Below are 14,540 nucleotides of genomic sequence, written 5' to 3'. Positions count from 1 at the left end.
AGGTCTTTCATCCATTTTGAGTTTATTTTTGTGTATGGTGTAAGAAAGTGGTCTAGTTTCATTCTTCTGCATGTTGCTGTCCAGTTCTCCCAGCACCATTTGCTAAAGAGATTGTCTTTTTTTCCATGGGATGCTCTTTCCTGCTTTGTCAAAGATTAGTTGGCCATCCATTTGGGCCCAATTCTGGGTTCTCTATTTTATTCCATTGGTCTATGTGTCTGTTTTTGTGCCAATATCATACTCTCTTGATGATTACAGCTTTAGTAGAGGCTAAAGTCTGGGATTGTGATGTCTCCCGCTTTGGTTTTCTTTTTCAACATCACTTTGGCTATTCAGGGTCTTTTGTGGTTCCGTACAAATTTTAGGATTGTTTGTTCTGGCTTTGAGAAGAATGCTGGTGTAATTTTGATTGGGATTGCACTGAATGTGTAGATTGTTTGGGTAGTATTGACATTTTAACAATATTCTTCCAATCCATGAGCATGGAATGTTTTTCCATTCTTTGTGTGTTCTTCAATTTTCTTCATAAGTTTTCTATAGTTTTCAGCATGTGGATCTTTCACATCTTTGGTTAGGTTTATTTCTGGGTTTTTTATGGTTCTTCGTACAATTGTAAATGGGATCGACTTCTTGATTTCTCTTTATGTTGCTTCATTGTTGGTATATAGAAATGCAACCAACTTCTGTACACTGATTTTGTATCCTGCAACTTTGCTGAATTCATGTATCAGTTCTAGCAGCCTTTTTGGTGGAGTCTTGCAGGTTTTTCATGTAGAGTATCATGTCATCTGCGAAAAGTGAAAGTTTGACTTCTTCTTTGTCAATTTTGATGCCATTTATTTCATTTTGTTGTCTGATTGCTGATGCTAGGACTTCCAACACTATGTTAAACAACAGTGGTGACAGTGGACATCCCTGTCATGTTCCTGATCTCAGGGGGAAAGCTCTCAGGTTTTCCCCATTGAGGATGATATTAGCTGTGGGCTTTTCATATATGGCTTTTATGTTGTTAAGGTATGTTCTTTCTATCCTGACTTTCTTGAGGGTTTTTATTAGGAAAGGATGCTGTATTTTGTCAAATGCTTTTTCTGCATCTGTTGACAAGATCATATGGTTCTTATCCTTTCCTTTATTAATGTGATGTATCACATTGGTTGATTTGCAAATATTGAACCAGCCCTGCAGCCCAGAAATGAATCCCACTTGATCATGGTGAATAATTCTTTTTATATGCTGTTGAATTCAATTTACTAGTATCTTGTTGATAATTTTTGCATCTGTGTTCGTCAGGGATATTGGCCTGTAATTCTCCTTTTTTGTGGGATCTCTGTCTAGTTTGGGAATCGAAGTAATGCTGGTTTAACTTTCCATATTTTAAAGACAGAAAGAAATGTGGAACATTTGCAAGTATATAACTGAAAGGTCTGAAATGTAGTTGAATTGGGTAACTATGAGGTTCTTGGCTATTCTTGTTTAGAAAGGAAGATGTGGTCTTGTGGTTAGTCAGAGAATTGATAACCAGAGGACCCCAATCTAATTTTAGCCAGGCTGCCGAACAGCACAATTTGGGGCAGAGCACACATTGTACTCACTTTCAGTTGCCTGATTTTGTACTCATTGCCTAATAAAAGTCCTGGACACTCGTGGGCAGCAATTTAACTGCTGGTCCAGGATCTTGCCATACTCAAATCTACCTTTTTGATTCTCTCAATTAAAACCCACAGTCTAAGCTGTTAATTCTATTTAAAAAAACCAGTCGTATGTTTCCTGTTCTATGCCTCTTTTGTATTCAAGACCATCACACTCTTCTTCACATGGATGGTCTGGGAGTTGAGATGGATTAGAAGTATTTAAAGATGAGTTTGGCGTAACAGAAGTTTCAACTAATGGTTACAACAATAAATAATAAAAACGAGTATAACAAATTAGTACGTGTACTTCAGATGGTGATAACAGCTTTTATTTTATGTATATGTGTATTTGGTTACATGTTTATACACATTACTCATGACCAAGCTCAATATTTCTTTATACCTTTTCTGGTTAGGGTGGTAGAGAAATTTTACTGCCCCCAATCAGATGTATCTGAAAGAGCTGTGGACCATGTATGACACCTTGTAAATTAAGCCAGCACATTTAATAAAATATAACTACTCATACTTACAATTCATGGTTTTTTTTTTTTTTTCCCCTTTCCTTTCTTTTCCTTTCCAAAGGCTCACTTTTCTCCATTTCTCTACTATCAAAGCCAAGAACTGCCTAATGGTTCTGTCAAGGAGGCTCCGGCTCCCGCTCCGGCTCCCGCTCCGGCTCCCGCTCCTGTGGAGGTTTCAAGTCCAGATACTACAGAGGAAGTAGGAGATCATAAGCCTAAACTCTGCAGGCTGGTTAAAGGTGAAAATGGCTATGGCTTTCACTTAAACACCATTCAGGGTCGGCCAGGCTCGTTCGTCAAAGAGGTATGGTAATCTGGTTCTAGCAGCCCAATGAACACGCCACAGTTAGGAGAGTCCTAGTCTCTCCCACTCATTGATGGCTTAGGTTACATTGAAGGCCTACATTGACGGTCTCACTTGGGTTTAAATAAATGCTTCCATGGTCCCGGACCCTTTAAGGTAGTGACGAGTACATCCTAAGCTCACATCTTTTATTTTTCTTAAACATCTAATTGTCTTTAGGTACTTTCACGTCAAATAGAGTGAATCGACATGACTGTAGTTGACAGTCACTACCAAGTCTGACTGGGAGTGATACTTGTTTACTCCTGTGCGTTTGGCGTAACGCCCCCAGCCTATAGGGAGTGACAGCGAGACTATCCCCATAGCTCTCAAGTTGGGAATGAAGAAGGGAACCTATGAAATCTAATTAATGCTCCAACTCAGAAGACCTACAATATGGTACTCAACCACTGTAATGCTACTTATTTTCTTCTGATGATCTTCATGATTTTTTAAAAATTGAAGTATAGTTGACATACAATGTTCTATTAATTTCAGGTGTACAATGTAGCATTTTCACAATTATATGCATTACGAATTCTCATCATCGGTGAGTGTAGTTACCACTGTCACCATACGGTTATTAAATATTATTGACTATATTCCCTAAGCTGTACTTTTAAAATTTTTTTTTTTTTCAACGTTTTATTTATTTTTGGGACAGAGAGAGACAGAGCATGAACGGGGGAGAGGCAGAGAGAGAGGGAGACACAGAATCGGAAACAGGCTCCAGGCTCTGAGCCATCAGCCCAGAGCCGGACGCGGGGCTCGAACTCACGGAGCGCGAGATCGTGACCTGGCTGAAGTCGGACGCTTAACCGACTGCGCCACCCAGGCGCCCCCATCTAAGCTGTACTTTTAATTCCTGTGATTTACTTATTTTACAACTGGAAGCTTGTACTTCTTAATCCCCTTTGCCTATTTTGCCCATATCCCTCCCCCATCTGCCTCTGCTTTGGCAACCACCAATTTTTTCTCTAGATTTGAATGTTTGTTTTGTTTCTTGGATTCTACATATAAGTGAAATAATAAGGCTGATTTCTGTCTGCCTTTGGTCCATCCATGTTGTTGTGAATGGCAAGATTCCATTCTTTGTTATGGCTGAGTAATATTCCATTGTGGACCCCTCCCTCCCCCCATCTTCGTTATCCTTTCATCTATTGGTGGACACTTAGGTGGCGTCCATATCTTCGCTATTGTAAATAATGCTGCTGTAAACAAAGGGGTGCATAGATAGTTTCAAATTGGTGTTTTTGTTTTCTTTGGGTAAATACTGAGAAGTGAAATTGCTGGATCTTATGGTATTTCTATTTTCAATTTTTTGAGGAATCTCCATACTGTTTTCCATAGTGGCTGCACCAATTTACATTCCCACCCACAGTGCACAGGGGTTCGTTCCCTTTTCTCCACATCCTTGCTGATACTTGTCATTTCTTATCTTTTTGATACTAGCTTTTCTGATAGGTGTGAGGTAACATCTCATTGTGGTTTTGATTTGCACTTTCCTGATTAATAATGGTGAGCATCTTTTTATGTGTCTCCTGGCATGTGTATGTGTTTGGAAAAATGCCTATTCAGGTCTTCTGCGCATTTCTTTTTTTTATTTTTTATTAAAAAAATTTTTTTTAACGTTTATTTTTGACAGAGAGAGACAGAGCATGAGCGGGGGAGGGGCAGAGAGAGAGGGAGACACAGACTCTGAAGCAGGGTCCGGGCTCTGAGCTGTCAGCACAGAGCCCGACGCAGGGCTTGAACTCACAGACCACGAGATCATGATCTGAGCCGAAGTTGGACACTCAACCGACTGAGCCACCCAGACGCCCATTCTGTGCATTTCTTAATTGGATTATTTGTTGTTGTATAAGTTCTTTATAATTTTGGATATTAACCCGTCATTGGATGTATCTTCTCCATTCAGCAAGTTGCCCTTTCGTTTTGTTGATGCTTTACTCTGCAAAACCTTTTTAGTTTGATGTAGTCTGAGTGGTTTCTTTTTGCTTTTTTCCCCTTGTCTGAGGAGACAGATCTACAAAAATGTTGCTAAGGTTGATGCCGAAGTAATTACTGCCTGTGTTTTCTTCTAGGAGTCTTATGATTTCAGGTCTCCCATTTAGGTCTTTAATCCATTTTGAGCTTATTTTTGTGTATGGTATGAGGAAGTGGTCCAGTTTCTCCAGCACCATTTATCGAAGAGACCGTCTTTTCCCCACTGTATATTCTTCCCTCCTTTGTTGTAGGTTAATTGACCATATAAGCGTGGGTTTATTTCTGGGCTCTCTGTTCTGTTCGTTGATCTATGTGTCTGTTTTTGTGCCAGTACTACACTGCTTTGATTACTGTAGCTTTGAGGATACCTTAAAATCTGGGATTGTGAGACCCCCAGCTTTGTTCTTCTTAAGATTGTTTACCTATTTGGGATCTTTGTGGTTCCACACAAATTTACAATCTTTTGTTCTAGTTTGGAGAAAACCACTGTTGGAATTTTGATAGGGATTGTATGGGATCTGTAGATTGCTCTGGGTAGTATGAACATTTTAACGCTATTCTCCCAATCTATAAGCATGGAATGTCTTTCCATTTAAGTGTGCCATCTCCACTTTCATCAATGTCTTACAGTTTTCAGAGTACAGGTCTTTTAAAACTCTTTCTTAACTTCCTTGGTTAAATTTATTCCTATGTATTTTATTCTCTTTGATGGAATTGTAAATGGGATTGTTTTCTAAATTTCTCTTTCTGCTACTTTGTTATTAGTGTATAGGAACACAACAGATTTTTGTATATTAATGTTTTCGCTTTTGCAACTTCATTGAATTCATTTACTCTGATAGTTTTTGGTGGAGTCTTTAGGGTTTTCTACATATAGTCTCATGTCATCTGCAAATAGTGACAGTTTTACTTTTTCCTTGCCAATTTGGATGTCTTTTGTTTCTTTTCCTTTTCCAATTTTTGCAGCTAGAACGTCCAGTACAACGTCAAATAAAGGTGGCAAGAGTGGACATCCTTGTCTCCCTCCTGATCTTAGTGGAAAAGCTTTCAGCTTTTCACCGACTACGTTAACCGAGGGTTTGTCATATAGGGTCTTAATTATGTTGAGGTATGCTCCCTCTAAGTCCACTTTGTTAAGTTTTTATCATGCTGAATTTTGTCAAATATTTTTTCTGCATCTATTGAGCTGGTCATTAGATTTTTAACTCTCGTTTTGTTAATGTGGTGTATCACATTGATTTGTGGATATTGAACCATTCTTGCATCCTTGGAATAAATCCCACTTGATTGTGGTTAATGATCCTTTTAATGTGTTGTAGAATTTGGTCAGTTAATATTTTGAGGATTTTTGCATCTATGTTCATCAGGAATATTGGTGTGTAATTTTGTGTATGTGTGTGGTGTGTTTGCCAGGTTTTGGTATCAGGGTAATGCTGGCCTTGTAGAATGAATTTGGAAGCTTTCCTTCCTCTTTGCTTTTTTGGAATACTTTGAGAAGGATAGGTATTAATTCTTCTTTAAATGTTTGGTAGACTTCACCTGTGAAGCCATCTTATCCTGGACTTTTGTTTGTTGAGAGTTTATGATTCCTGATTTTGTTACCTGTAATCAGTCTGCTCAGATTTTCTATTTTTTCCTGACTCAGTCTTGGACGATTCTGTTTCTAGAAATTTTTCTATTTCTTCTAGGTTGTCCAATTTATTTATTTTTATTGAAGTATGGTTGACACATGTTCTATTTGGTGTACAACATAGTGATTCAACAACTCTAAATGTTATGCTGTGCTCAACCACAAGTATAACTACCATCTGTCCCTGTACAACACTATTACAATATCATTGACCATAGTCCTGCTGTAACTTGTTCTGTTACTTGTTCATTCTATAATTGGAATCCTGTATCTCCTACTCTCCTTCACCTGTTCTGTCCATCACCCCAATCCCTTCCCCCTTTGGCAACCATCAGTTTATTCTCTATTTATGGATCTGTTTCTGCCTTTTTTTTTTTTTTTTTTTTTTTTTAGATCCTACATATAAGTGAAACTATATGGTATTTTTTTCTCTTATTTTACGTCTAGGTCCATCCATGTTGTCTCAAATGGCAGATTTCATTTCTTTTTTTTTTTTTAACGGCTGAGTAATGGACACTTAGGTTGTTTCCATATTTTGGTTATTGTGGATGATGGTGCTATAAACATAGGGGGTGTATGTATCTTTTCAAATTAGTGTTTCCAGTTTCTTTGGGTAAAATACCTAGTAGTGGAATTATTGGAACCTATGGTATTTCTATTTTCTTTCTTAAAAAATTTTTATTTATTATTTAATTTTTTTAAAATATATATTTTTTAATTTTTTAATGTTTATTTATTTTTGAGAGAGAGAGCATGAACAGGGGAGGGTCAGAGAGAGAGGGAGACACAGAATCTGAAACAGGCTCCAGGCTCTGAGCTGTCAGCACAGAGCCTGATGCAGGGCTCAAACTCACGGACTGCGAGATCATGACCTGAGCCGAAGTCGGTCGCCCAACCGACTGAGCCACCCAGGCGCCCCTATTAATATTTAATTTATATCCAAGTTAGCTTATAGTGCAACAATGATTTCAGGGGTAGATTCCTTAATGCCCCTTTTAGCCCATCCCCCATTTAGCCCATCCCCCCTCCTACAACCCCTCCAGTAACCCTCTGTTTATTCTCCATATTTAAGAGTCTCTTACGTTTTGTCTCCCTCTCTTTTTTTATATTATTTTTGCTTTCCTTCCCTTGTGTTCATCTGTTCTGTGTCTTAAAGTCCTCATATGAGTGATGATATTTCTATTTTCAATTTTTTGAAGAACCTCCATACTATTTTCCATAGTGGCTGCACCAGTTTACAGTCTCACCAACAATGCATGAGTGTTCCTTTTTCTTCACATCCTTGCCAACACTTGTTATCTCTTGTTGTTTTGATGTTAACCATTCTGACAGGTGTGAGGATATCTCATTGTGGTTTTAATTTGTGTTTCCCTGATCATCAGTGGTGTTGAGTATCTTTTCATGTGCCTGTCAGTTATATACATGTCTTTGGAAAAATGTCTATTTAGGGCCTCTGCCCAATTCTTAATCAACTTATTTGTGCTGGTGTTATCATTTGCAAATATCTTCTCTCATTTAGTAGGTTGCTCTTTCATTTTATTGATGCTTTCTCTGCTGTGTAAATTTGTTTTATTTTGGTATAGTCCCAATAATTTAGTTTTGCTTTTATTTCTCTTGCCTGAGAGCATATATCTAGAAAAATGTTGCTAAGGCCAATGTCAAAGGCATTACTGCTTACATTTTCTTCTAGGATTTTTATGGTTTCAGGTTTCTCACTTAGGTCTTTAATTCATTTTGAGTTTATTTTTGTGTATGGTGTGAGACAGTGGTCCAGTTTCGTTGTTTTGCATGTAGCTGTCCAGTTTTCACAGCCCCGTTCATTGAAGAGGCTGTCTTTTCTCCACTGTATATTCTTGCCTCCTTTGTTGTAGATTAATTGACCAAATAAGCATGGGATCATTTCTCGCCTCTCTATTCTGTTCTATTGATCTATGTGTCTATTGTTTGTGCCAGTACAACACTGTTTTGATTACTGTAGCTTTGTACTATATCTTAAAAAAAAATTTTTTTTTTTTTAGGGGCGCCTGGGTGGCTCAGTTGGTTAAGCGGCCGACTTCGGCTCAGGTCATGATCTCGCGTTCTGTGAGTTCGAGCCCCGCGTCGGGCTCTGTGCTGACAGCTCAGAGCCTGGAGCCTGTTTCAATTCTGTGTCTCCCTCTCTCTGACCCTCCCCCGTTCATGCTCTGTCTCTCTCTGTGTCAAAAATAAATAAACGTTAAAAAAAAAAATTAAAAAAAATTTTTTTTAAAATGTTTATTTATTTTTGAGAGAGGGAAAGAGTGTGAGCAGGGGAGAGGCAGAGAGAGGGAGACACAGAATCTGAAGCAGGCTCCAGGCTCTGAGCTGTCAGCACAGAGCCGACACAGGGCTTGAACCCACGAATAGTGATAGTTTCTTTGGTGGAGTCTGTAGGGTTTTCTATGTATAGTATGTCATCTGCAAATAATAATTTTACTTTTGCCTTATCAATTTGGATGCGTTGATTTCTTTTTCTTGTCTGATTCTTGTGCCTAGGTTTTCCAGTGTTGTGTTGGATAAAAGTGGCAAGAGGGAAGGTTGTCCCATTTATTGGCTTCTAAGTTTTCATAATAGTCTCTTATAATCCTTTGTATTTCTATGCTGTTGCTGGTAAGTTCTTTCATTTCTCATTTTGAATCCTTTCTTGAGGAGTCTGCCTAAAAGTACACAATTTTGTTTATATTTCAGAGAAGTAGGTCTTGATTTCATTGATCTTTTCTATTTTTGTCATCTCTATTTCCACTCAGATCTTTATTTCCTTCCTTCTTCTAACTTTGGGTTTTGGTCCTTTTCTAGCTTTTTCAGGTAGAAGGCTAAATTGAGAATTTTCTTATTTCTTAGGGCAGTATCTCTATAAGCTTCTTAGCACTGCTTTTACTACATCCTGAAGGCTTTGAATTGTGTCTTTATTTTCATTTGTCTCCATGTTTTTGTTTTTTTTCCCCCTTCTTGATTTCTTGGTTGACCCATTCATTGTTTAGTAGCTACATGGAGTAGCAAACTCCATATTGGTGTTCTTTTTAGATTTTTTTTTTGTGATTTCTAGTTTCATACTGTTGTGGTTGGAAAAGATGTAGGATATGATTTCAATCTTAAATTTATTGAGACTTGTCTTGTGGCCTAACATGCGATCCTGGGGAATGTTCAATATATAATTGAAAAGAATGTGTATTTAGCAGTTTTTGGATGGAATGTTCTGTATATACCTGTTAAGTCTGTCTGGTCTAATGTGTTGTTCAAAGCCCCCATTTTCTTATTGACTTCTGTCTGGATGATATATCCACTGATCTAAGTGGAGTGTTATAAATCACCTACTGTTATTGTATTACTGTCAATTTCTTTTATGTATATTAAAAATTGCTTTATGTATTTTGGTGCTATGTTGGGTGCATAGATATTTATAATTGTTACATGTTGGATTGTTCCTTTTATCATTATGTAGTGCCTTTCTTTGTCTCTAGCTATAGTCTGTTTTAAAGTCTATTTTATTGGGGTTCCTGGGTGGCTCAGTTGGTTAAGTGTCCAACTTCAGCTCAGGTCATGATCTCATGGTTTGTGGTTTTGAGCCCCATGTTGGGCTCAGTGCTGACAGCTCAGAGCCTGGAGCCTACTTTGGATTCTGTGTCTCCTTCTCTCTCTGCCTCTCTCAAAAGTCAATCAACATTAAAAATTAAAAAAAAAAAACTTATTAAAAAAAGTCTATTTTATCTAATGTAAGTATTGCTACCCTGGCTTCTCCCCCAACCCCCTGCTTCATTTGCATGGTATATGTTTTCTAGCCCTTCACTTTCAGCCTGTGTCTTTAGGCCTGAAGTGAGTCTCCTAGAGGAAGCATATAGATGGGTCTTGTTTTTATATCCCTTCAGTTACCCTCTTTCGATTGGAGCATTTAGACCATTTACATTTAAAGTAATTATTGATAGGCATGTACCTACTGACACTTTGTTACTTGTCTTCTGGCTATTTTTGTAGTTCTTCTGTTTCTTTCTTTTGTTCTCTTCCCTTGTGATTGATGACTTTTGTGTTATGCTTGGATTCCTTTCTAATTTTTTGTGTATCAATTATAGTTTTTGGTTTATGGTTACCATGAAGTCCCTACATAACATCCTAAATATATAGCAGTGTATATTAAGTTGATGGTCACTTAAATTCAAGTATATTCTAAAAGCACATGTTTATTCCCTCCTCTCCACATTTAACGCATGTCTTATTTTGCACATCTTTTTATTTTATAAATTCCTTATTTTTTTTTAAAGATATGATTGATTTTACTACTTTTGTGTTTCAACTTTCATATTAGGTTTATAAGTGACTGATTACCACCTTTACTATAGGTTTGCTTTTATTGGTGAAATTTTTTCCTTTCATAATTTTCTTCTAGTTATGGCCTTTTCTGCTTAGAGAAGGTCCTTCAACATTTCTTACAAGGCTAATTTAAGGGTTGTGATTTCCTTAACTTTTGTATGGGAAACTCTTTCCCCTTCAATTCTGAAAATAATCTTGGTTGGTAGAACATTCTTGCACGTAGGTTTTTTCCTTTGAGCCCTTTACAGGCCCGAGGGAGAGTGGCATCTAGCTCCAAGTTTCTACTGAAAAATCAGTTGAGAGCCTCACGGCATTTCCTTGTATGTAGCTAGCTGCCTTTAAGAATCTCTATCTTTAATCTTTGAGATTTAAATTATTATGGGTCTTGGTGTTCCTCCTTGGGTTCATCTTGTTTGGGGCTCTCCTGGACCTGAGTGTCTCCCCAGGTTTTAGGGAGGTTTTCAGCGATTATTTCTTCAAATAGGCTCTCTGTCCCTTTCTGACAGGAATGACATGAGTGTTACTATGCTTGAGATTTTCCCAGAGATTCCTTAACCTAAACTCAATTACAATTTTTTCTTTTTGTTGCTCAGTTTGGGTGCTTTCCACATTACCTGTCTTTGCAGATCACTTACCTGATTCTTCTGTATCATCTGTTGATTCCCTCTGGTGTATTTTTTCCAGTTATTTTAAGAAAAAACCAATCAGAGTTAAAGAGATAGAAAATATATTCTGTAAGTTCTGAGTTCATCCACTCAGCAGGTTGATTGCTCATCTCCATTTTGTTCAGTTTTGTCTTCTTTCCATTTGGAGCATATTTTTTGTTCTCCTCATTTTGTTTGACTTTTGGTGTTTGTTTCTATGAATTAGGCAAAACAGCCACCTCTCTCTGTCTTAAAGGAGTGGCCTTGTGTAGAAATGTCCCCAGTGCAGACTGTGTGTGCCTGGTGGCTTTGGTTGGAGCCAGCGTCGGTGGCATGGCTGAAGCAGGCCTGGGCTGGGGGCGGGGGATGGTATTTTGGGGTGCTTTGTGCCCTGGCAGCACAGCTGGAGCTGTAGCAGGCAAAGGCTGAGGGTGTCCTGGTGGGTGCCATCCTGGGGCTGCCTTGCGCTGGTGTGGGCTAAGGTCCAAGGGCTTGCCGAGGTGGCAGGATGGCTAGGGTGCCTGGCCCTGGGCCCGTCTGCACTATCAAGGTGGAGACGGAATGTAAACAGTGGTACCTGCCAGTAGCTGTGACGCTGGAGAAGTTCAGCAGTTTCCCTCCCATTTGGTGGATGCTCTAGGGTTAGTGAGTTGGTTCCCTTTAGTTAGTCTAGCTGCTCTTTAAACTGCTTTTTTGCTGCACCCCAGTCTGTGTGCAGACCCCTCCGTGCTCTGTCGCTCGTGCAGCGCGGTTTTCATCATGACCGTGTCTCCATGTCTCCTGCCGTTCCTTATGTGGTCTCTCTGTCCTTTATTGTGCAGATACTGTTCAATCAGCCCTCAGTTCTTTAGGAAGAATCGCTCTGTATGTAGGTATAGATTTGGTGTCCGTGAGGTGGGGTGAGTTCAGAGTCTTGTGCTATCATCTTGGACCCCTCCAATGGTATTCATTGGAGTATGGAAGTTGAAGCTTTGAGAAGCAGAAAAGCATTAGAGCTCCTTTCTTCTGTACCTCAAGGAGAAATAACATGGTTAAGAAGAAATTCTCAAAGCCCTCTCTCCTCTGAAGGGAAGCCAATCTAACATTCCCTTATCTGTGCCTGGAAGTGATAATTCAGAACCTCTTTTTCACAGGTACAAAAGGGCAGCCCTGCCGAATTGGCAGGGCTGGAGGATGAGGATATCATCATCGAAGTGAATGGAGGGAAGGTGCTGGAAGAACCCTATGAGAAAGTGGTGGACAGAATCCAGAATAGTGGGAAGAATGTCACACTCTTAGTCTGTGGAAAGAAGGCCTATGATTATTTCCAGGCTAAGAAAATCCCTATCGTTTCCTCTATGGCTGATCCACTGGATGCCCCCCCTGATTCCAAAGAAGGAACATTGGCAGAACCAGAGCACGACTCACACATGGCAAAAGAACGAGTGAGTGGTGATAGGTTTCTCTCAGTGATCTAACCTATCAGAGTATGATAAAGTCTTTCATAAGTACACCTTAGGTCTATGTTTGCCACAGATTTCCTAGAATACTAGAAAATTACAATGTAAAGATAAGTCATTTTGGTGGAGAGAAAGTGGTATGAGGACAAGTTTCTTTTTCATAGCATGGAGTTGACAGTAACTGTCCAGAGAAGGTAAGTTTATCAAAATTATAATGGAACCACCAGAAGAACCTGAATCAGACTAGCTATGTACAAATTCTGGTTCTGTCACTTAACGTCCTTGGGCAAATGGATTTATTTTCTCTTTGCCTCATTATCCCCACCTGTAAAACAAGGAGGATTTGTAGGACTGTTATTAGGATTATATTATCTAAGACTAAAGCACTTCAAACAGGGCCTGGTTAATGGTAAGCATGAAAATGAACTGTGGTGTTTAGGGACATATTGTTTTTAAGATCATTGGCGGTGTATTATTGCTAGGGAGGAATAAGCATTACTCTGTATTTGGATTAAATTCCTTGATAAGTCTTTTGCATCATTCTTCTTTCTATTACCTTTAATTCTACTCTATTTACAATTTATTATTGGTAATATAAATTAAATACTATTTGTTAATGAATACCCACTTAGTCTGGAGGGCTATAATAAAAGACCATACACTGGATGGCTTATAAACAACACAGATTTATTTCTTACAGTTCTGAAGGCTGGCAAATCCAAGATCAGGGCACTGACAGCTTTCGGGTCCGGAGAAGGCCCTCTTCCAGGCTGCAAACTGCCAACTTCTTGCTATGTCCTCACATGGTAGAAGGGGATAGGGAGCTCTGGGGGTGGGGGGTGGGGGCTGGGGGCTCTCTTATAAGACATTAAACCCAACCACAAGGGCTCTGCCCTCATGACTTAATCACCGCCCAAAGGTCCTACCTCCTAATATCATCACCTGACCTCAGGATTAGTATTTCAATAGACGAATTTTGGAGACATACAGTCAGACCACAGCACACATAATAGCCACTGACCTTGCATTCGTGACTGCTTCACGAAGAAAGCATTCTAGTTGTCTTTAAAAAATTCAGTGATAGCTCTGTAGCAAGTCAATTATAGGACTGTGCTATCTTTATAGAAAAGATATATAGACATTAAGAAATTTGTTAGTGTCAAACAGCAAGCTGGAAACAAAGCCAAATGTAAAATCCAGATTACCTGGCTTCTAGTGAGGGACTCTACTCCCTGCCTCAAGTCATGCAACTGCTGACATTCATACTCGCACTTACAGATCTTTTGTTCTCTTTTGCACAGGCGCACAGTACAGCCTCACATTCTTCTTCCAATTCTGAAGACACAGAGATGTGATGAGAGCAAATAATGGCTTTGGCTGACAGCTGTTTCTGGGCGTTCAGTAAGAATCCTTTCCCAAGGAATGAGCTGCCACCCATTTACTGTCTCTGTTAGAGAAGAGCTCCTCTGGGAACCAGTTCATCACGTGTGACTCTCTTCTGTGGTCATTTGCCTTGGGGGCAGATACCGCAATAGATGGCTTATTTATGGTCAACTTAAGGCAGGAACCAGATTCTTTTCAAGTGATCTCTTTCAAGCTTCAACTTAACTACATTTCTTTGTATGATGCTATCTCTTAATTCTATAGGCTCCTTGAGCACCAAAGATGATTCACAAATCTGTACACGTGAGAGCTCATTATAGTATCTGAGCAGATAAGCCTATTAAAATTATGGTTTTGTAAGAATGTTGTGGTTGCTAAAACAGATGCCATTAAGAATGCCTGTAGAGTCTTCCTTGTTAGCTGATCAAACCTTAATAGTGCTTTTGTTTTTGGTAAACTTGCTTTTATGCTTTAACTTTCATTTTGCCTCTGGAAGTCCCAGCACAATAAAATTCAGGATTTCCTTAAATTGCATTTCTGAATATTCTATAAACTTCCCAACATTTCCCTTTCACAGATGGAGAAAAGTAGGGTCTACAATAGGAAAACTTATTCCAGTTAACAGTTATTCATTGTT

The 14,540-nt window shown here is 38.9% G+C and overlaps 1 protein-coding gene across 5 annotated transcripts in view; it reads left to right on the top strand.

Annotated features, from left to right (window-relative positions):
- Nucleotides 1-14,432, top strand: part of PDZK1 (PDZ domain containing 1) — a 45,350-nt gene extending 30,918 nt beyond the window's left edge. For 4 of the 5 annotated variants that reach the window (XM_086718013.1, XM_086718012.1, XM_086718011.1 and 1 more), the window contains 3 exons: nt 2,217-2,459; nt 12,215-12,505; nt 13,822-14,432. In XM_086718013.1, the coding sequence (XP_086574139.1) occupies nt 2,217-2,459; nt 12,215-12,505; nt 13,822-13,875 (588 nt within the window). In that variant the 3' untranslated portion in view covers nt 13,876-14,432. The remainder of the gene's footprint in view (nt 1-2,216; nt 2,460-12,214; nt 12,506-13,821) is intronic. The other variant, XM_086718014.1, reaches the window with a different exon arrangement.
- Nucleotides 14,433-14,540: the final 108 nt, after the last annotated feature.

Source organism: Puma concolor, chromosome C1 (genome assembly GCF_028749965.1).
Source record: "Puma concolor isolate L17-30 chromosome C1, mPumCon1.1.hap2, whole genome shotgun sequence".
Taxonomy (NCBI): domain Eukaryota; kingdom Metazoa; phylum Chordata; class Mammalia; order Carnivora; family Felidae; genus Puma; species Puma concolor.
Note: the sequence above shows the minus strand (reverse complement) of the source record. Positions and strands in the feature narration are given on the sequence as shown.